At 47.1% G+C, this 22,816-nt stretch overlaps 1 protein-coding gene across 1 annotated transcript; it reads right to left on the bottom strand.

Moving 5' to 3' along the window:
- Positions 1 to 17,996: 17,996 nt before the first annotated feature.
- SOX9 (SRY-box transcription factor 9) lies at positions 17,997 to 22,385 on the bottom strand. Its single transcript, XM_066614296.1, has 3 exons — positions 21,949 to 22,385; positions 19,612 to 19,865; positions 17,997 to 18,883 (listed from the first exon to the last, which is right to left on the bottom strand). The coding sequence occupies exons 1-3, from the start codon at positions 22,383 to 22,385 to the stop codon at positions 18,075 to 18,077; spliced, it is 1,500 nt and encodes a 499-aa protein (XP_066470393.1). The 3' UTR covers positions 17,997 to 18,074.
- Between the last annotated feature and the right edge of the window lie 431 nt (positions 22,386 to 22,816).

Below are 22,816 nucleotides of genomic sequence, written 5' to 3'. Positions count from 1 at the left end.
CTTTGATTTGAATAAAACCAACCTGCCTGTTGCTTTAACCCAAGGAGCAATTGGCCTCCCTGCCTCTGATACTGTGCTCAGCCTTGCACATTACCCAGGGAAAGTTGAGTGTTTGTGATATTGTATGAGAATGTGTGGATGAGAAAGGGAAAGATGTGGGGTGGTCAGTCAAGACACTCTGTGCTCTTCTCCCTTCTCAAGGAACTTGGCATAAGGATGTCAGGGGTGGAAACATGGCTGGTCCTCAGTGCTGGCATTAGGGCAATTTGACCAATTTTGCCAAATTGGGCCCTGCATCTGGTGGGGCCCCCAGGACTACAAATGTATGTGTGGTTATGATGGGATCTCAGGTTGAGGAGGAACGCCTAGGGCTGGATTACTCAACAGACAGACTAAGCACATGCTTAGGACACCGCAAAGCAGGGGCACTAAAAATTAGATTGGGGGGGATTATATTTCAAAAAAATGCAACGAAGTGGTCATAACAGGGAAAATGAGAACTTTGTTAGATTTCTTTACTGTCAACTACACACTCTTCCCCTATTTTTCTTTTTTTCTTTTTTTTAATTAGTGGACCATTTGAGAAATTACATCCAACTTTTACCAATGACAAACAAATAAGATATTGTTCACAAAATGTATTTTTCACCATAAAAGTGGATAGTTAGAAATACACTCGAGAGTGACTACTGTATTCACCATCAGTAGGGTCTGTGTACTATTTTGTTTGCAAACTTCTTGCATATATAAACATTCAACATCCCGGTTTACTGCAGACTGGGTTTAGTGACTGGTGTAATACTGTTTTAATTGAAGAACATGAAAATAGCACTACTCACAGAGATTCAATGTGGATGTATTTAAATTGAAGACAGGGCTTTGCACTGACACAGGAATTGGAACGACAAATTAAAGGGGAGTGTGAATACTGCCAACAAATCTTTGAGCCTGTTGTAGCTGTTATTCAAACATTAGCTGAACATGGTCTACCTTTCCAGGGATCAAATGAGACATTTGGGACGATGCGGAATGGAAATTTCTTGGGATTGTTGGAGCCTGTGGCTCACTTTGGTCCATTTTTAGCAAGCCATATCTCAAATTGCTGGCATCATACTTTTCCAAGACAATATGTGACAAATTCATTGATCTAAGGCAGTGGTTCTCAAACCTTTCCGGCTCGCACCTCCCCTGATCCTTGTAGCCATTGGCCACGGCTCCCCATTACAACACCTCACCTCAGTTACCCCCAAAATGCAGATAAAGGTGTTATAATTATGCACTAGAAACAAGGCTGCCAGCACTCTGAGGCTGCAATCCTAACCACGCTTACCTGAGAGTAAGCCCCACTGAACACAATAGGATTTACTTCTGAGTAGACCTGGTTAGGATTGTGCCCTGAGTTTGTTAGCAGCACACCTGGAGGGTTTTGGAAAGGGAGGGGGGAAGTGATGAATTTGCTGGGGGAGGGGAAGATTTTGTTTTGTGTGTATCTGCTAATTGCAAACTGATGCAAACTGAGACCTAGAGACTATTTGGCTGGAATCCTAACCCCACTTTCCTTGGAGTAAGTCCCATTGAACACAATAGGACTTACTTCTGAGTAGACCTAGCTAGGATTGTGCCTTTTGTCTTACAATAGCAGCCAACAGAGTACCCTGCTCCCCCCAAAAGGAGGCAGGAGGAAAAAGGGGAATGGCTAAAAAGGAATGGGGATTTTTATTTTTAATTAATTTTTGGAGAAAAAGCCATCAAGAGTGGCTTTTTTTCTTTTTTGAAGGGGGAGGAAAAAGAGAAAGGTGAGGATCTTTGGTTAAGCTGACACAGACCCAAGCCTATGTAGGTCTACTCAGAAGTAAGCCCCATTTGAGTCACTTTACTCCCAGGAAAGTGTGGAAAGGATTGCAGCCACACCCAGCAAGATTACAACTCACCCCAAAGTAGATAAGGGCTCCTCACACACATACACCCAACATGCAGATGCCACCCCTGTTCTCCCCAGACAAGACGGAGGGATGCAGGCTGGGGCATTTGGACACCCCCCCCCCACTAGGAGCAGGCTGGCTCCTTCCTTCCCAAACAGAGGAAAGCACTGCACTACCTATACTTACTTTAAAGCCTGCCAGGAGCACGCCCTGTGCTGATGAGATGCAGCACCTCCACATTCTTCTCTCCTCCAGCCTTGACCAATCCTAGGATGCCCAGGGCGAGGGGCACACTGGGAAATGTAGTCCTTGGGGCAAGGTTGCACATGGAGAGAGCTCCATGATGAGATGTGGCACATCTGCCTGCCTGCCCAGCCAGCCTTCTCTCCCACCTCCCCCACCATGTTTCACACACACTCCCAGCCTCACGCTGCCCCACCCACCTCGTTCACAGCTGCAGAAAAGCAGCAAGTCAGCAGGCAGCACATGCAGCTGAGCAGAGCAGAGCAGAGCAGCCTTTCTCCCCGAGATGCCTGGCGACGCCCCTGGAGGCTAGCCATGCCTCAGTAGGGAGCCGGGACGCACAGATTGAATACCTCAGATCTAAGGAATGACCAAGTTCATTCAGCTTTTGTGGATGAATAACCATTGCTGTGTACTTCATTTTATATGTCAACCCCAGTTACATACAAAGGTGGGGTACGGGAGTGGTATGCTCTGGGCACATGCCATAATGGGTTGCCAGGGTAGACCTGGTTTTCTCTGTGGGGAATCTTGAGGCAGAGGCCTCATCTACTGGGCATTCAGATGCTGAGTAGATGTGGCCTCCCCTGGACAGGGAATCTCAAAGTGGAGTTCAGGTCAACCTGCTACTTTGAATTCTGCCGGGGGGGGGGGCAGGGGGCAAATGCACTGAGCTCTGTGTCCTCATGGCTCTCCAGACTGCATGGGAAGCCTTCTGAGGCTTCTGATGCGATCTTAAGTACTTTCCTAGAAGTAGTGTTTAAGAATTCAGGGAGACCTCAGAAGGTTTTCCCAGTTGCTCCTAGCATTGTGCCAGGCTCAGTTGTGCTGAGTAAGTATGGGGGAGTGGCAGCATCGTGCAGGGAGGCAGTATCACAAACCTTTGTCCCAGGGTGCAGCTAGGGGCAGCTGCGTTACTGGTAGATCTGGCCTCCACCTGAGAGGAATCTCAGGTGGAGGCCAGGTCCACCTGATACTTCGAATTCTGGGTAGACTTGACCTCCCACGAGGAGGGATCTCAAGGCAGTGGTGAGGAGGGGTGTTCCATGGGAGGAACTGGGGGGCGGAAAAGGGAAGGGGTGGATCTGGTGTCAATGGTGCATGTCGGATCTTATCCCCTCTTCCACAAACCTCCCCGTCGCTCTTTCCTCCTTTGACATATGCCACCAAATAGGTGGCATATTTCTGAGGAGACCCATAGACAGCCCCAGGGCTTGTGCAGAGTAAATGTTGTTGTTGGCAACCTTCAGCCTCAAAAGACTATGGTATCGCGCTCTGAATGGTGGTTCTGGCACAGCGTCTAGTATGGCTGAAAAGGCCAATTCGGGAGTGACAATCCCTTCCACACTGGGAGCAAGTGCAGTCTGTCCCTGGTATGTCTCCCTGGCTATGGGCCTTCCGTCTTTGCCTCAGTCTGTTGGCCAAGTGTCTCTTCAAACTGGGAAAGGCCATGCTGCACAGCCTGCCTCCAAGCGGGCCGCTCAGAGGCCAGGGTTTGCCACTTGTTGAGGTCCACTCCTAAGGCCTTCAGATCCCTCTTGCAGATGTCCTTGTATTGCAGCTGTGGTCTACCTGTAGGGCGCTTTCCTTGCACGAGTTCTCCATAGAGGAGATCCTTTGGGATCCGGCCATCATCCATTCTCACGACATGACCGAGCCAACGCAGGCGTCTCTGTTTCAGCAGTGCGTACGTGCTAGGGATTCCAGCTCGTTCCAGGACTGTTGTTTGGAACTTTGTCCTGCCAGGTGATGTCGAGAATGCGTCGGAGGCAGCGCATGTGGAAAGGCTTGTGCAGAGTAAAATATTTTTATATACCTCCTGTTTGCTTTTGTGTCACGACCCCCCAACCATCGGATGAAGTGTTTGCCTTTTTGATGCAGCTGCATCAGTGCTGGTGGCAAGGGAGAGGGTTGGGGTTTCAATTTGTTTACCACAGTGCTGTTGATTGTTGTCCAGTGGCAGTAATTTTTTCTCTCAACAGTTTAATTACTTTATATATTTTTCTCTGCCTCAACGCACCAATGGGCAGTTCTTAAAACATCTTTGGACAATGTTCATGGGTCGAAATCTAATATTCCCTGGGTGGCACCTGCAGTCACAACAAGTGCAATTCTGAAGTCCTCCTCAAGGATTGTGGCTGCATTACGAAGTATAGCTAAAGACCAGTCACAATAGGGAGAAACAGTATGAGAGGCAGAAAACATATCAAACAAAATGCAAGAACTAGAGTTTGTATTCATGTTGACCACATGGAAAGAAATGTTACAACACTTTTATTGCACAAGTCAAGCTCTTCAGGGAAAAAAACAGGATTTGAAAACATGCATAGACCTCTGTCAGTAGTTTGGAGACCACTTAACACACTTTAAGGAATCATTTTTAAAGAGCTGAAGACATATCCAAAAATACCTTGCCTGATGCCAACTAAGAATTCCAGTTCCTCAAGGGAATCAGGAAAAAAGAAGCCAATAGTGGCAGCGCACCAGAAGGAGCATGTTGTGCATCTACTTTCTATAGTCAGCCATTTAGTTTTTCTCAGTTGGAGCCATATACCCCATGGGGAGCCCTGGCTGGCACATTTGAGGGGGGCCACAGACTGAAAACTGTGAAAAGGGGAGCCTTAGAGGGAATACTGGTCGTGTATCCTTGTTGTCAGGGGAACCAGAGAAGAGCTCCTAAGGGCCATAGTCAAAAAAGAATTGAGAATGGCTGTACAGGATAATTGGTACACTCCATGTTTATATGAAGAGAAGAGGTGAAGTGTAAAATGAGATATATTTTCTAAGCAATATGGATAATATTCACAAGGTGCCCCAAAGCTAGTTGACTCATACCCTACTGACTTGAACATGAAACCCCATGGATGCATTCCATTGAATGGAATGCATTCCATTCCATTGTTATATCTTCACAAAGTTTAACAATACAGGAGAAATGAACTTCAGGGTGCAATCCTAACCAACTTTTCAGCACTGAGGTAAGGGCAATGCAACTCTGCGTTAAGGGACCAAACATTGCCTTACCTTGAGAAGGCCTCCGTGACTGTGCCCCAACTGCAGGATGCAGCACATGCCCCACTGGCACAGCTCTGCCAGTGCTGGAAAGTTGGTTAGGATTGCACCCTCAGTCACACTGAATGTCATGACACAATATTGAAAGACAGAATACAATGTATATTTCCAAAGGTAGAGATCGCACTACATATTTTTCTAACATTGATGATTACTGACTGCTCCACAGAATGCTCTTTTTCTTGGCTGAAAAGAATAAAAAATGTAAGTCAGGACAGAGCTGATTCATTTTCCCTACTGTGCTTTGTCAAGTTAGGTGCCATGAGCTTGTCCAGAATTTTGCAATCAGAAAATCTAGAAAGAAGCTACGTCTTTTAACTTCAGCATACATGTAAGTGTTTTTGTGTCATTTTGAAAAATAAAATAAAAATAAAATTTTATTTTAAGGTGTAGTATTGTTTTTATTTTGAATTACATATGGGGCCCCCATAATCTTTTCAGTGCTTAGGGCCTCTAAAGGTCTTAATCTGGCCCTGGAAACGCCAGTTTTCCCAGAGGGAATGTGATCCTCCTCAGTGACACCCTAGAGATTACCACAGTTTCCCACCCACATTCTCAAGATGTTCAATCTCATGTGATAATCTGTTTATATGTAGGACTCACTGGTCCACACATCATGGTCTCTGCACATGAGCAATCTCAATTGTCCTGGAGCACAAACATATACATAACCTAACTACGTGCAACCAACAACAGTTTTGTGATTGCAGTAGTGCTTTTTTGAGCCAAAATTGCATGGGAATTTTTACCAGTGATATACTAGCTATAACTGTGTAGACCTGAACCATACAGTACATTATTCACATGGGTGTGTATCTGGGATGAGCATGTGAGATAGCAAATATCTGATGTGCTCATATCTTTAAAAGTGCATTAATTATGAGCTGAGATTTTTATTTAAAAAGTGAGATTGCAGAACCATCTACATAAATTCCTCCAGTAGCCAAGCACCAGTAATATTTTTGCTTAATTAACTGTGTTTTTAGAGAAGCAGGATGGAATTGGAGAGTACATAGGGCTAAAATGGTCGCCATTTGTTTATATATACAGGGCGCCTCAAGAAAATGTACACACACTTTATAGTGTCCAATTTATTATGCAATTCATGTATATACTGCACATGGCATACACAAAAGCAACTGCTTGACTCAGAGCCCACTCTTCACCTTGCCATCCAATAGCGGCAAGGCTCCTGCAATGGTGCTGACTGCCATAAAGCATTCAGCACTTGTTGAAAAAGGCACTCCAACAGCATACGAGTTAGTGTGCTGCTGGGAGTGCTGATGGGAAGGCCTGTGCCTTTCGGCCTCCACCATCACAAATGTCCTTGTCATAAGAGAACAGAAGATGTGGGAAGGGGTGTCAAGAGGGCAAAACAGGGATGGGGAGGTGTGAAACTGGGTGGGGAGCGGGGTATAACAGGTGGGGAGACCGTGAGTTGGGGAGACAGTGAGGGGGAGCAGCCATTGCAGATGGTCCACACCAGATCTTATCCCCTTCAGCAGCAGCAACTGAAAGCAACAAAGTGAAAAAAGCAAAGACTCTTACCTCAAAAATAAACTGTTGTAGCAATTTGTTAGTCTTCGTCACGAGATTCTATGTTCTTTTGGGGCAACTGACTAACATGGGCACCCTTCTGGAAGTCAATATTATTGGTGTAAATCAGAAACTGTAGTCCAAATGCATTCCCTTAATGAACTTAGCACCATTATTAAGTGGTTTGCATGAGTTCAAGTGTGGTTAACTTGGTTTCTGGCTATGATATTGTTCCTTTCCCACTGGTGAGACCAATGTTGGTCACACAAATGGTTTTTCTATGTACTCACCATCTCTGCTGTTGAAGGTTTACAGCTGTGGATGGATTCCTCTTCTCAGCCATCTGCAAACCATTTTGACTGACCGTCACAGGGCTGCTGTGGGATTATAGCAGGAAAACGCTTACGTAGTACTATGCATCTGTAGCAGAGCTGTTGGGACAGATAGATGGCAGGCACAGGTAGATTGCACTGTCAGGCAAACGTGTAGCTGAAGGACACTGCAAAACAAAGGTTTGCATCAAGGCTTCAGGATAGCTGGAATGTGAGTCCATTCACAGACTTGGAACTGCATTGTGTTTTCCATACTTACTTGAAATAGGGAAGGTTCTTATGTGCATTTGCATGTGTGGCTTAGCTAGTGATTAAATGTGAGTTCAAAATGTCATCTTGAAAGAGTGGAGCTAATGCAAAAGCCTTTAACCTTTGCGTCGAAATGTGGCTCCAGTCCTGAGTGCATGTTTCTCAAGAGTACATCTGTCAGTGTCACAAACCCCCCACAACCATTGGAAAAGTCTTGGTGCAGCACAGTTCTGGGATGAGAAAAGCAACAGGTGTTTTAGGTTTATGGGCAGAAGCTTTGTTCTCAAGACCAGATTTGCTGCAAAATCAACATAGGATTCTTCATTCCAGAGAGCTCTTGAAACTATTTCTCTGGAGGAAAGCGAGGGACACTTTTGGGGCTTATGGAATCAGGCTTCTTGTTACCAGAAGAAGCTTTGTTACCAGGCTAAGTGGAGAACCCTATGGAAGGTACCAAGCTTTTTTAAGACACTGGGGGCCTGGGGATTGGATGGTCATTTGAGGGTCTCCCCTCCCACACCTCTAGGCCTGTTTCAATGCCTTTTTTTCCTCGGTTGGAGTCCACAGTACTGTATATCTGTGCTGATATGGCACCCTCTGTATGTGAGGGTTGGCATAATAACCCACACTGGCCCCTCAAAGAGCCAGGAGGAACTCTCTAGGATTTTATACTTCAGATCAAATAACACAAATTACTTACCCTTTCTAGCGTTCACCATATTCTTGTATTCACAGGATATCAGTGACTGTACGTTTTCAATCAATTCAACACATGTTCATGGGGACTCAGTGAACTTCAGTTACTGTGAATATGGAACCAAGTCATTGAATGTTAAGGTGGCCAAAGTTGGAGACAAAACAGAAGATTGTACAAACACAAAGGAAAATGATGCAGTCAGGCATCATGCCATCCTATGCATGTCTACACAGAAGTTGAGTTCAGTGGGACTTACTTTCAGGTAATAAGCCTAGCAGCCTGATCCTATCTAACCCCACCCCCACCAATGCAGCTGTGCCACCATATTACACTACAGGTGGGCAGTCCTAGTGGTCTCCACTGGGTAAAGGAACATTCAACAGATGATGATGATCCAAATACTGACCACATGTGGTGCTGGGGAAATGTATGTCCACCTCCCTATGTACTCTCAGGTTACTCAAGTGGAGCTTGACCTCTGGGCCACCAGAGATGTGTTTTAAGACTTCAGGTCATCCTTTCCCCCCATCTGGTATTAGCCTAAGTACAGTGGTGCCTCGCATAACGAATGCCCCGCGCAGCGAAAAACCCGCAGAACGAAAGCATTGTTCGAAGTTTGGTAACTCGCACAACAAATTTTTATGACTTATGCTTCGCATAACGAATTTTTTTTTTATTGCCCTGGTTTGTTTTTAAAAGCCTCCCCAATGCAGCCTGGGCTCACTTCTCCACGTGCAGTTCCAGGGTTGACTTCCAGGAGCAACTGTGGCCTGTGCTGTGGGCGAACCCTGTCTTTGGTCAACTGTTCTGAGCAGTTCTGAGCAGTTCACCAACTCCTTGGGGAACCTACCACCAGCAGTTAAGGTAAGTTTCTTTGAACTTTTCATAACTTTTGGGAAGTGGTGGGCAGCATTTGAGGTACGTTTTGGGGGCCAGCTGGCCAGTTTGCCAGTTTTGGCCTGCTGTTTTGGGGAGGTTAGGGGAGTTTTTCCAGCAGTTTGGGGAATCTGTGGAACTCATTTGCAACCGTTTTTCCAGACCAGGATTTAAGGAGCTTCTTCACAGGGACATCTCAAGCAGTGGAAAGGTAGGGAGCATAGCTTCACCATCTGCATTTGTTCTCCTGTGTTGGGGGGGGGCTGTTATGCCACTTTTTGGTCCCAGGCAGGTTTGGCCAGGTAGGGAGCGTAGCTTCACCATCTGCATTTGTTCTCCTGTGTTGGGGGGCCTGTTATGCGACTTTTTTGTCCTGGGCAGGTTTGGCCAGGTAGGGAGCGTAGCTTCACCATCTGCATTTGTTCTCCTTTGTTGGGGGGGGGGCTGTTATGCCACTTTTTTGTCCCAGGCAGGTTTGGCCAGGGATGGGAAGGTGTGCGTGAAGTGGATGTGAAGCACTGCCTTTTGTTTTTGCGAACGTAGCAACTGCTGACATGGGTCCCAAGAAGGCTGCTCCTGCAGAGGCCAGGAAGAGGACAAAGATGATGCTAGAAATGAAGAAGGAGATCATCCAGAAGCACGACGGAGGCATGCGAGTGACAGACCTCGCCAGGGAGTACGGGAGGAATCCATTCACCATCGGGACCATCCTGAAGATGAGGGAGAAGATCCTTGCAACAGATGCAGCCAAGGGAGTCACCAGGATTGTGAAGAACCGGCCAGCTGTTCTGGAGGAGGTGGAGAAGTTGCTGCTCATCTGGATGGAAGAGAAGCAGCGTGCAGGGGACACAGTGACTGAGGCTGTCATTTGTGAGAAGGCCAAGGCCTTGCACGCAGACCTCGTACAGCAAGAGCCAGGAACCTCAGCTGAGCCAGAAGTCTTCAAGGCAAGCAGAGGCTGGTTTGAAAGATTCAAAACCAGATCTGGAATCCACAGCGTGGTCAGGCATGGAGAAGCTGCCAGTTCCGATGTTCCTGCGGCTAAGGACTTTGCCACGGAGTTCCTGGAGGTCGTGACTACACAGGGCTACCTTCCACAGCAGGTCTTCAACTGCGATGAGACCGGGCTGTTTTGGAAGAGGATGCCCAAAAGGACCTTCCTCACTCAAGAGGAGACCAAGCTGCCTGGCCACAAGCCCATGGAGGACCGTCTGACCCTCCTCTTCTGTGCCAACGCCAGCGGGGACCTGAAGATAAAGCCCCTGCTGGTGTACCACTCCGAGAACCCATGGGCCTTCAGGAAGCACAAGGTCAACAAAGACCGGCTGAGCGTGTTGTGGCGATCCAATGCTAAGGCTTGGGTCACACGCGTCCTGTTTGTGGAGTGGGTCAATCTGGCTTTTGGCCCTGCTGTCAAGCAGTACCTGCTGGACAACGACCTGCCGCTGAAGGCCGTGCTTCTGATGGACAATGCTCCTGCTCATCCTCCAGGCCTTGAGGAAGACTTGTTAGAGGACTTCCGCTTCATAAACATCATGTTCCTGCCGCCTAACACCTCCCCACTACTCCAGCCAATGGATCAGCAGGTCATCGCCAATTTCAAAAAACTCTACACTAAGGAGCTTTTCAGGCACTGCTTCGAGGTGACCGATTGCACCAACCTCACCCTGTGTGAATTCTGGAGAGACCACTTCAACATAGTCAGCTGCGTGAAGATGATCACCATGACCTGGGACAGGATCAGCCAGAGAAACCTGAATTCCGCTTGGTGCAACCTGTGGCCAGAGTGTGTGGCAACAAGTGACTCTGATGCTTCTGCGCCTGCACCAGAGTCAACAGTGCTGGAGGACATTGTTTCCTTGTGGAGGACCATGGGCCTCGAGGTCACAGAGGAGGACGTCTGCGAGCTGGTGGAGGACCACGACCGGGAGCTGTTCACCCAGGAGCTGGTCGAACTGCAGGCAGAAGCTACGCAGGAGCAGGCCTCTTTGGAAGAGGAAGAAGCGACAAGTGAGGAACAGCTGTCCTCCACGGAACTGAAGGACATCTGCCAACAGTGGCAAAACGTGCAGACTTATGCACAGCGGCACCACCCAGACAAGGCCCTGGCACATGACCTTGCGAACATGTTTGATAGAAGGATCATGTCCTCTTTCAGAGGGGTGCTGAAAAGGCGGCTGAAGCAGCAGACCATGGAGAGGTTCTTCATGAAGAAGCAAAGAGTGGAAGAGGAACCTGCTGCTTCTACCAGTGGTGCCCAGTTGCCTTCTTCCTCCTCCTCGTCCTCCTAGAAGCCTTGAAGTCAAGCCTTGAAGCCTTCTCCCAGTTGACCAAGTTGTTAAGTTACGGTAAGTTAGAGCAGTGATGCTGAGACTTGGGGGACAGAGGGGGCTGTCTCCAGGTTGTCTTTGGCTAACTGCAAACTGCTTCTCTCCTAACTAGCCAGCCTGAGACCGTTCCTGCATGTGCCTTCTCCACGTTTGCCAGTGTCCCTGCCTACTCTACTGCACCTTCTCCCAGTTGACCAGCGTTCGTGCCATCCCCTGTGAGACCCTCCGCAGCTCTGGGAACGTAAAAGACTGCTGCTGTGATGTGGAGACAGTTCTGTCTGCCTCCAGTTTCCTGACTGGTCCTGTAGGTTGAGACACTTCAGCCTGACTTGGTCACCTTAAAATGTTTGTGTCCAAGTGTCCCCTAGAGCCTTAGAGAGTCCTTTGGTGATTTTAAAAAGTTTCTGTATTGGTTTCTGTATGATGTCCCTGTTTACATGCCTTTAAAATGTACTTTCTGAAGAGTTTTGCACAGTCCAAGGACTGTTTGTGACTGTTTCTGCTCAGTTTCAGTGTTGAGCCTCAAGTCAGATGGTCCTGCCTCATGTTTGCTGATTTTTAAATGTTTCTCTGTCATGTTTAAAAAGTTGAAGTTTTGTGCTTGAAATTTTTGAAATCCTCTGTACAGTATGTATGCCTTTAAAGAGCACTTAATAAACACTTTGCAAAACAAATTTGACTTTGTTCTGACTTTTCTTGCCCATAGGAACGCATTAATTAAATTTCAATGCATTCCTATGGGAAAACGCGCTTCGCAAAATGAAAAATTCGCATAACGAAAGGACTCGCGGAACGGATTAATTTCGTTATGTGAGGCACCACTGTATCTCTTAGCACTGAAGCTGGTTGCTGGAGGAGAAAAAGAAAAGGCCTGGCTGTTTCCAGGCATGATCTAGGACGCTGGTGCTTACCTTTGAAGCCTTACACAGATTCTTGAACAATGCAGGTACTTGGAAGGACCATCTCGTCCCATTGCAGGGGCCCTCCCGCATGTGCACATCATTGAGGTATGCATGGCTGGCACTTACACATGGGAGGGCCACCGCTGCTCTGGCATCCACTTTGTGGAACTCCCTTCCATAGGACATTCATGAAGTCCCCTGGGTCTGCTTTCTGCAGGTATGCAAACATATTTTTGTTCCACCAGACATTTAGATTAAGTTGAACTACTTTTCCTCAATTAGTTGATTGCAACCAGATTCCATTGGGTGCCAAATGAATTTTTTCCCGTGTCCAAAAATAGTACACAGGGCAGGATCAAAGCCAACAACAAATATAACTACTAAAGATCCACTAACCTCCCCTCTGTGGTTACACTACATTTTGCTGCCCCCTTCCTTGTTTTTTTTTTTGTGCAAAAATTAAAAACAAAACAAAACAACCTAACGCCCTGTGCAACCATGTTGTGCAATTAAGCCATTTCTGCCCAAGATTGCATATATGCAACAGGGATTGAATGTGCACACCTGTGGGCTGGGCAGAAATGGGTTAAGTGCTTGTCTAATTTCGCTGTAAGACAGTTGGGGGATGTATAGTGATTGTGGCACTGAACTAAGACCAGCGAGTTCTGGGTTCAAATCCCCACCCAGCCATGAAGATCACAGTATGGTGTTGGGCCAGTCACTGTGGCTCTTAGCCTAACATATCTCACATGTTCACTGAGATAATCCAGTGGGGGTTTGGGATCCATATACACCTGGACTCACTGGAGGAAGGGTGAGATTTAAAATGTACAGTACTTAATAAAAATACATAATTCTTGGGCTCCGCTTTCAAATGGTAATCCATTTGTGTTCTGTGTGTGAGGGGGTACATTGTTTCCTTGCCAGTGTGTCTGGTTATTCATCTTGCCTTGCTGAATATCTACTTATTTTGCTTTTTTCTACACCTGTTAAGATGAAGGCAATCAAATTCACAAAAGCACAGCCCAAAGTCAAGAAAACCAGAGCCAAAATTACGCAGAATAAGAATGCACTAGCATCAAATTTCAGTCACTGACTGCCTGCCTGAATAAAGTATAGATCTTTTTTTTTTTCTTTTCAAACTACCCTCTGGCTGAAAAGGCCCTGCCCTGCACCTGACGGCCCTCCTCATGCTGTGCACAGATTAATAGCCCAATCCTATGCATGTCTACTCAGAAGTAAGTCCCATTAGAGTCAATGGGGCTTACTCCCAGGAAAGTGTGGATAGGCTTGGTCTGAAAATCTGTAGAAAGGACCATGCACTGGTTTGAGAAAGGGGCCCTGATCCCCCTATTGTAACCTACCCCACATCCAAAATGTGGGTGGACAGAAACAGACATCAGCAACAGCACTGAGAGTGAGTAAGCAAGAGTGGCAAAGTGAAAGGCTCTGGGGATGATTTCATCTGTTTGCTTTGCTAGAGAGGACCTGAGCCTACCTATGATCTTGAAAACCTCTTTAGTGATTCATGCCAAAGTCAACAGTCTGCCTTGCATCATCTTTCCATCAGGCTTGAACCACGCATGGCAAGTTTACACGTGACTTTGCCCATTTTCTTTGACAGACCACAACCCAGTGCAGAGTGAGGCATGCATGTGGGCCCATTGAAATCAACGGCCTGAAGCATGCCTAATGCTGGGCAACACCATAGCCCAGTAGTTCTCAAATTGTGGGTCCACGGCCCACCAGTGGGTTGTGACCCAATTTTTGGTTTCTTGCAAAACTGACAGGGCAATTAGGCTATGTGCATCAAGGGTTAAACAAACTGCTGCTTGGGAGGGGGGAGAGCACTGTTGCCCAATCACCATTATAGCCACACCCCTTGGCATTTATAAATCAGACAGCAGCAATTTTCAACCTTTTTCATCTCATGGCATACTAACAAGGCACTAAAACCGTCAAGGCATAGCATCAGTTTTTGGACAACTAACCAGGTACATCACGTTGCTGGTGGGGTGCTGACATCCCCCAGTGACCCTCCTGATAAGTGACGCTCCCCTAAACTTGCGCAGCACACCTGTGGACCATTTGTGGTACAGCAATGTGCCGTGGTTGAAAATCACTTCTCTAGAGCTTCTAAAGTTTTGAGAACTACTGCTATAACCACAATGTTCAAACTGCCTTCTGTTTCTTATCTGGCTCATCTCCACCTCACCCAAGGAAGTGGGTGACTCTTGACTTCCATTTTACTAATAGGAATGGAGGCAGTCAGATAGGGATGTGCCCAAGGTCACAAAGTGATCTCTTGACTCAACTTCCAATGGAATCTAGGACTCCAAGGCTCAAGCCTCTCCCTAGGACCATGTGGTGTGCATGGTAATGGCAAGCCCTTGTCTCTATATTTGTTTTGGGAACTTGGAATATTGTCCCCTCTCCCTTACTTTTGCAGGACTGCATTTTTATTCTCTGTATGATAGTCTATGAAGGCTAATTCCGTGTGTGAAGGGCATAAGCACTGATTAAATACCTCTGTGTGTGCGTGTGAGAGAGAGAGAGAGAGAGAGCTCCAGCACTTAAAAGACCACTCTAGAAAGAGGGAATTTAAAGCAAAAAAGTGGCAAGGGAGGGAAGGGATTCTCAACCCTTTCCCTGGTTTGTTTTTCCACTCCAAATTGTCTCCTTTCCCAAGGTGCTTTTCCTCCTGGGAGCTTTCAATACATATCTGAAGGGAGAGAATAGAGAGCAATCTCATTCACATGGCATATATACAGGGTGTGACTCAAATTATAGGGTGGTGAAGTTGAATGGGACGTAGTATTTGCATGGTGTGTGCAAGTGAGTGGGAGAAAGGATGGAAAGTTGCAAAAGCAAAATAAACCTGGGGTCTTACTTTTCAGCCAATCACAGAAACAAGTGTTCTGGTGTCCAATGGTGCATGGACACACGCACACCACCACCACCAAGCAATAGAAAAGTCAGAATTAGGCTAAGCCTGGAAATTGATTCCATATAGGGAAACCTCTGCCCATTTCTGAATCCAGCCCTTCTGCCACTAAAGGGTAATCGCAGGAAGAGACCAAACTGACTGATTTCAGTAGACATTAGGTCTGAAAATAATGGGGGGGGGGAAGTGTGTCTTAGAAAAACCCCAAGTGGGTTCTCTTTCTCTTAATTCACCCCACAGGGTGAATACTGATACCCATATGGGAGACAAGGATGCATGTTAGGAACATCATGAGGCTGCAATCCTATGCACATTTACCTGGGAGTAAGCCCCGTTGAACTTAATGGGACTTACTTCTGAGCAGACATGCATAGGAATGTGCTATGGGTAGATCACAAGGCTGTTGTCAGAAGATCTAGAGACAATTTAAGAACCTAGTAGGAAATGCAGATTCTGGGGGTAAGTAGTAGGTAGCCTTGATCAAAGATAAAATGCGATCAGTTCATCTTTTCGCTAAAACATGTGAAATGATAGCTTCAGCAATGGCCGCTGCATTTCAACAAGCTCAGAGTCATTTAAAGTTTAATACAATGCATATTTATTGCAAACAATAATATACAAAAAGGTAAGTTTTACAAAGAGGACCAAAGGGATCTGCAAACAAATGACACACACAAAAAACTTACCTAAAAACTGATTTTTAAAGGACAGGTCTTTTAAGTTACAGAAATACTTTAAAAAGATCTGCTTTTTAATATAGAAATAGAAAAGATACCATATTATAAGAGTGCTTTAAGATTTTTCTTCTACTGAATTCCCTACAAAACTGTTAACAAATATATCTTTTTTAAATAAAAAAGTTGGCTATCTTTTTTAAAAAGCAATCCTTAACTGTTCAGCCACAGCTTTACCAATGCCAGATTCCCCTAACCTCCCCCCAGATCAAATAGTATGGAGGTGGAAGGTTAGTGGGGCACACCGAGTGGGCCATCTGTCAAGTGCTGCTGCTCTGCAACTTCCATTCATTTATGCTGGGCTTCTAAGGGACAAATAGAAGCCCCTTGGAAATGTGTGAGCCCCATAAAAAAAAGAAGAGGGCCTGCACAGCAGCAACACTTGGTAGTCTGCACCCACTGTTGCTTTGCTTCTCTTGGACAGACTGAGGCCTGCTACACATGCAGCAGGAGAAGGTGGGGGAGATCTTCAGGTGGTTGAGTGGACTACCACTTTTAAATGTCACCCTGTTTGAAAACCCTCTGCAAAAGGTTAAAAAGAAGTACAGAAAGGGTCCCCTTTGGATTATTTGGGTCCCCATCTTCCCACCCATCTTGCTGCTTTGAGCTTTCAAAAATGGCCATTCAAGACAGGGCAGCCTATTCTGCCACCTCATTCCACAGCATGTGTAGGCCAGGTCAAGTTTGTGAGTCTGGAAGAGCTGAGGCAGAAAACAAGGCAAAATGACTCAGTGATACACTACATTTGCAATCTTTTGTTTGTACAAGAAAAAAAGGGGGGAGGGACACTTTCAGGTTTATTGTTAAACAAAGGAAAAGAAATAAAGAAGACCAAAAGAAGGCAGACATTTGTACAAACCTAAGACACATTCTGAAGGAATAATAATAATAATAAAAATACAAAACAAAACAAAAAAGAATGAGAGATAAATAAAAGAAGGGGTTATTGATTTAGACCATAACTTAACAATTAGGCACCAAATGCCCTCTGACTAAGGCTCCGGTATTTCTGTTTACATTTACAAGAACATCTAATGTAGAAGGGGGAAATGGAAGAAAAACTCTTGATTAAAAGGACCTCTTTTAACAAAATAAATATATATATATATATAATATTTTTTTTCTTTTAAAACCCCCAAATGAGATGCTGTTATCAGTGAGCCTTGCCAACGTTGATCTCCCTTTCCCTGCCCCCACCCCGCAAACCGGGTTCATGGAGTAGAAGGAATCTCCTTCCTCCTAATAGCATTTGTAGAGAAAGTGAAAAAGGTGGTTTCTGAACTTTCAGCATCTGTTTAACACATGGGAGCCCAGTGTTGGAAGTTGAAATAGGGGAGTGAGGGAATGCTGGTTTGCGGCTTTATAGTCTGGTGCTGGTGGTTGAAAGGAAAAAAAGAAAAAAGGTCTCAGACCTCAGAAACTGAGCCCTTCTCTTCCTTCTGAGCCCCATCTTTTTTCCTTTGGCACAGGATAAGAATTGTGCAAGTCTCTTGGAAGATCTCACAAGGCTATTCTTAAGGCTTTGCGTTAGTGTCACTTTAAGGCTCAAGGTGGTTTCATTTTCCATAAAAAATGTTTTCCCCTTCAAACAGCTTTCACTTCCAAACTAGAAAAATAGTCTCTTTCCAAATCCCCACCATCATATTGAGCAACTGACCACTGGTTAGTGAGGATTTTTTTGTTTGTTTTACTTTGACTTTAAGCACACATTTTTTCTTGCTTTCAACAAGCAAAAGACAATTAACTATAAAAAAATACCTCTGACAGCAAGGGAAAAGGCTAAGGCATAGCATTCTGCTAAGTGTGGTTTACTGCCAAGAGAAGAAGGAAAGGAGCAATTTTTAAAGTTTCTCTAAAAACAAGAAGTAAATTACATATAAATCCCCTCAAAATGGTAACGAACCATACACAGTACATACTAGAAATATTTAAAATAGAGAATATTCCTCACAGAGGAATACTTTGAGTTTTGAAAATTTTTTTGTTCATTTTTCATTTTTAGTTATTGTTAAAAAATAATCATCAAGTCCATACCTAGGCAAAATAAGTTGGCTGAAAAAAGAAAAAAAATCATCTTCAAATCAAGGTTTTTAAGTCCACTGTGGAATGTCTGGCTGCTTTTGAAAGGATGCTGTAGTGCACAAGGCATTCTGGGATTTTTCTGTCTCTCTCATTCATTCACTTTTAGCTTAACTGTCTTTTATAAGTCTGAGGACGTTTTACTGTCATTCGGAATCTTAAGGCCTGGTGAGCTGTGTGTAGACAGGCTGTTCCCAATGCTGTGGGCTGTGGGTCTGAGGAATGGAAGGCACTCCTGCTGTGTCTGCAATGGGTGTGTACATTGGCCTCTGGGTGGGATTCATGTAAGTGAACGTCGAGTAGAGGCTGGAACTCTGGCTGGCAGCGTGGCTGTAGTAGGAGTTGGAGCTCTGATGATCTGTGTAGTCGTACTGCGAGCGAGTGATGGTTGGGTAAGAAGAGCTGTAGTGCTGGAGGTTGAAGGAGCTGTAGTTGATCTGCTGGGGGGAATGCTGCTGCTGTTCGCTGTAATGGCTGGGACTGAGCTGCTCGGTCTTGATGTGTGTCCTCTGTTGGGGCTGCCCCTGCTCACTAGTCAGGGTGGTTAGTGTATGCTGCTGTGGCTGGGGTGCTTGTGGCTGAGCTTGGGATGGTGGCTGCTGGGATGCCGGCTGCTGTGGCTGCTGCTTGGACATCCAGACGTGCCCAGTGCCTGCTGGCGTCGCTGTTGTACTGCTGATTCCATAGCTGCCAGTATAGGTGACTTGACCAGGCTGGCCATGGGTCACCGGGACACCTGGATGACCATTGGGCGGGAGATACTGATCAAACTCATTGACGTCGAAGGTTTCGATGTTCGAGATCACATCACTGCTGAGCTCGCCAATGTCCACATCTCGGAAGTCGATGTGGGGGGGCTGCCTTCCTCCTTCTTGCAGCGGGCGCCCTTCTCTCTTCAGGTCCTGCTTGCCAGGCTGGACATCGGTTTTAGGGGTAGTAGGAGGAGTAGGTGGTCCTTGAGATTGCCCTGCAAGAAACAACAAGGAAACGGCAATGTAAATAGTAAGCAGGCTAAGTGTTATGCCTTTGAAGTCAGACAGCATGCAAACCACACCTGGGCCTATCTTTTCCGACTGATATGGGAACAGACAGAGTGCCATAAAGCCCTGGAAATCTAACGGCAGCCATTTTTAATAACCAGGAGGTGTTGTATCACAGTGATAATTCAGTTAATCGTTAACTGCGGCTGGAAAGGAGGGAAAGGAGAGGACAGACAAAAGAAGAAATTGCCGCTGAAGATCATTTTACCACCCTCAATCTAGTGTTTCGTAGAACCAAAACTGAAGTGCGTTTGTGACCTATGGGAAAGTGTGTTCCACTGAAAAGCAGCTCCACTGCTTTGGAATGCTGTGAAATAGATTTTGAAGTGTTGTAGGCCAAAACAGCAAAGTCGAAAGTGACATGTATAAGCGGTACTGTGGGGTACTGCCTGTGCATGGGTACTTCTCATGGAAGGGATTTCATGGCTGTGATGGACAGGGTTTCAGAGTCATGTATAGCTGCACCTGTGCATTCTTTGCACCTATAGTTATCTGTATCATACAGTATCTTTCCTGTGTACAACAGAGATGCTTCAGGATGCACGACATAGATGGATCCTGCGACTGCTAGTTGTGTTGTACTGCCTAGCTTCTTTTGTATGGAAGCATCTTCATTTTCCTCTGCAAGCTGCAGTGTGGAAGGTGCACCACTTACCAGAATGCTCCCCAGGGGAATGCACTTCACTCATGCTGGATGAAGACTGGGGAGAATCTGCTTGCAGGGCCTTGAAGATGGCATTGGGGGAGATGTGGGTTTGTTCAGCTCCTTCCTCCTGCTCAGCTTGCCCATTCTTGACTGACTTTCTCCTTCGTGGCTGGTACTTATAGTCTGGGTGGTCTTTTTTATGCTGCACCCTCAGCCTCTCAGCCTCCTCCACAAAGGGACGTTTCTCACTCTCGTTCAGTAACCTGTGCAAGACAGAAAGGGACTCGATGGTTACTTGCGAAGCTGTTTTGCCGACAAGCTGAGATTTCCAGAGCACACCGTGTAGGCCAGATTTTGTCTATATAGCTATGCAGCTGTTGGGAGACCGAGAACTGGTGCAAAAACTAATTGCTGGTCACACAAAGTTCAACAGCCAGACAGATGTCCAAGCAGGACATGATGCCAAAATATCAGAGCCATAATAAAGCTTGCAGGCACTGAGCACTGCAGTCTTTAGATATTCGGCTATCTGAATCCCCCTCCTCTGCACACACACTTAGAAATAGACTGGTAATTTCCCCAGGGACCTCTGAGCTTGGTCAAGAAAAGAACTTGTCACCCACCAACTCCACCCACCCACAACTGCCCTCCTTCTGTCCCTTTTCTGCATTGACCTATAAGAATCTTTCATGCTGTTTTAAGCCCCTTCTAGACCCACCCTTCCCTCTGAGAAACTAGCAGACTGTTTTGGCTGCCCAACAAGACATAACAAACCAAGGCAGTGCAGGGTCTTGCCTCCCACAAACTTCACCCATTTTTGGTTGGAGCTGTTCCCCCCTTCCCCCAAACCCAGGCAAAGAAACACAGATTCCGAAACAGATTAGGTAACTAACACCTTGGCTGCCTCCAGGCACCATCATTGACTCTCCATAGTTCTTAAAACTAAACACAGGGAGAACTTTTTCTTCTCCATTTACAAACATGCTCTACCTTTATATATGTCTTTTTCCCAAGTCACAAGCTGATGCTTCAGCCAGGTGACTCACTTTCTCTTAACTCCCCCCTCCCTTTGGTTGCAAGTCATCACTCAGCCCAACCCTCCAATTGGTCCACACTTGCCAACTTGTGCCAACAATCATCACACCCAATGTATCATTTCATGTTTTTGTCCCAGAACAGGGCTTAATTTGTGTCAGGCTGTTTTCAATCCCCAGCCAAATTCTGGTGAGTGTGATGAAGTCAACATAATAAAGGCAAATAAATGATCCCTAGGCACATGCAGAGTGCCTTTCAGAGTAACCACAGCCTACCCGCACACATTTGGGTCTAAAAGCAGATGTTTTGCACAACATCTCAACAACACCTTTTAAAAAAAAATCCCAGGAGTCCTACCTGTCCTCATCTATTAGCTGTTTTATTTTCCACTCTCAGGTCAGAATCTGAAATTCTGCAGACCCAGACCCTGCCCCCTTTTCTCAACTTCTGCCCCCCCCCCCCGCTAGAACAGACTTTGAGATACCCATAAACTCCCAAAGACTAGTGACAGGGTTTTGATCTTCGTGGCCCAGAGAAGCCCTCTTCTTCCAGCCTGAGTCCCTGCAAATTTACTCGGAAGTAAACTCCCCCCTGCAATTTGGCAGGACTGACTTCTAGTTTATCGGATCGCGACACCTGAACATTTCTGCCCAACTTTGCGTATACGCAACAGGGATCAAATGTGGACACCTGTGGGCTGGGCAGAAATGAGTTTAATGTGCAATCCAAATTTCAAATAGAAACCAGGGGAGCGGGGCTTAGCCCTATGGAGACTCTCAGTCTGGAAGTGTACCCCACTGGAAACCCCCCCCCCAGGCTCGTGAGATGGTGGAAACGTGCCCCCCTGGAAAAGCGCCCACCAGGCTCCAGGGGGGGTGGAAGTGTGCCCCTAGAAAGCCCCCCACCAGGCTCCAGGGGGGTGGAAGTGTGCCCCTAGAAAGCCCCCCACCAGGCTCCAGGGGGGTGGAAGTGTGCCCCTAGAAAGCCCCCCACCAGGCTCCAGAGGGGTGGAAGTGTGCCCCTAGAAAGCCCCCCACCAGGCTCCGGGGGGGGGAAGTGTGCCCCTAGAAAGCCCCCCACCAGGCTCCAGGAGGGTGGAAGTGTGCCCCTAGAAAGCCCCCCACCAGGCTCCGGGGGGGGGGAAGTGTGCCCCTAGAAAGCCCCCCACCAGGCTCCGGGGGGGGAAATGTGCCCCTAGAAAGCCCCCCACCAGGCTCCAGGGGGGCGGAAGCGTGCCCCCTCCCCACCCTGGTGGCCCTGCAGAGTTCCCGGGCGGCCCCCGCAGCCTCGCTCCCTGCCCCGGGCGCCTACCTCCAGAGCTTGCCCAGCGTCTTGCTGAGCTCGGCGTTGTGCAGGTGGGGGTACTGGTCTGCCAGCTTCCTGCGGGCGGCCTGAGCCCACACCATGAAGGCGTTCATGGGGCGCTTGACGTGCGGCTTGTTCTTGCTGGAGCCGTTCACCCGCACGGGCATGGGCACCAGGGTCCAGTCGTAGCCCTTCAGCACCTGGCTGACGGCCTCTCGGATGCACACCGGGAACTTGTCCTCGTCGCTGCTGCTCTCCTTCTTCAGGTCCGCGTCGCTCTTGGGGAAGGTGTTCTCCTGGGGCCGCGTGTTCTCCGTGTCCGAGCCCGAACCCGAAGGGCAGGGAGACCCGGCGGAGTCCTCCGACATGGTGGGGCTGGGAGCTCCAGACAGGCACTTCTCCTGCTCTTCTGTCATCTTCATGAAGGGGTCGAGGAGATTCATGCGAGACAGTGGCCGAGCAAAAACGCGGGGAGGGGGCAGTGGAGGTGGGGTGGAGGCGGAGGAGAGGGGCAGTCGGGCTCGACAGGAGCAGCTTCCCTTAAAACAGCATGGAAGGAGGCACCAGGCAGGCAGCGAAGAAAGCGTGCAAAAGTGAACCAAAAGGAATGCTTGGTCTGGTCTGCAGAGGCTTGATCGAGGGCGAGGAGGAGAACCTGGATCGCAGGAGCGGTGGCTGCAGGTCTTTGCTCTCAGGAAAGGCACATGTGGGTAGAGGATCTATCCTTGAGTGGCCAAAGAGGAGTTGGTGGGATGGGGAAAAAAAATAAAGTCGAATCAGGGATTCTTTCAAAAGCAGGAGAAAAGTTCCTTTTAGGGGGCAAGAGAAAAAATTCAGAGTGTATTTCAGGCTCTCTTTCCCCCCCTCCAAATCA

The sequence above is a fragment of the Tiliqua scincoides genome, chromosome 2, assembly GCF_035046505.1.
Source record: "Tiliqua scincoides isolate rTilSci1 chromosome 2, rTilSci1.hap2, whole genome shotgun sequence".
Lineage (NCBI taxonomy): Eukaryota > Metazoa > Chordata > Lepidosauria > Squamata > Scincidae > Tiliqua > Tiliqua scincoides.
The sequence above is the reverse complement of the archived record's forward strand: the minus strand, read 5'-3'. Positions and strand labels throughout refer to the sequence as shown.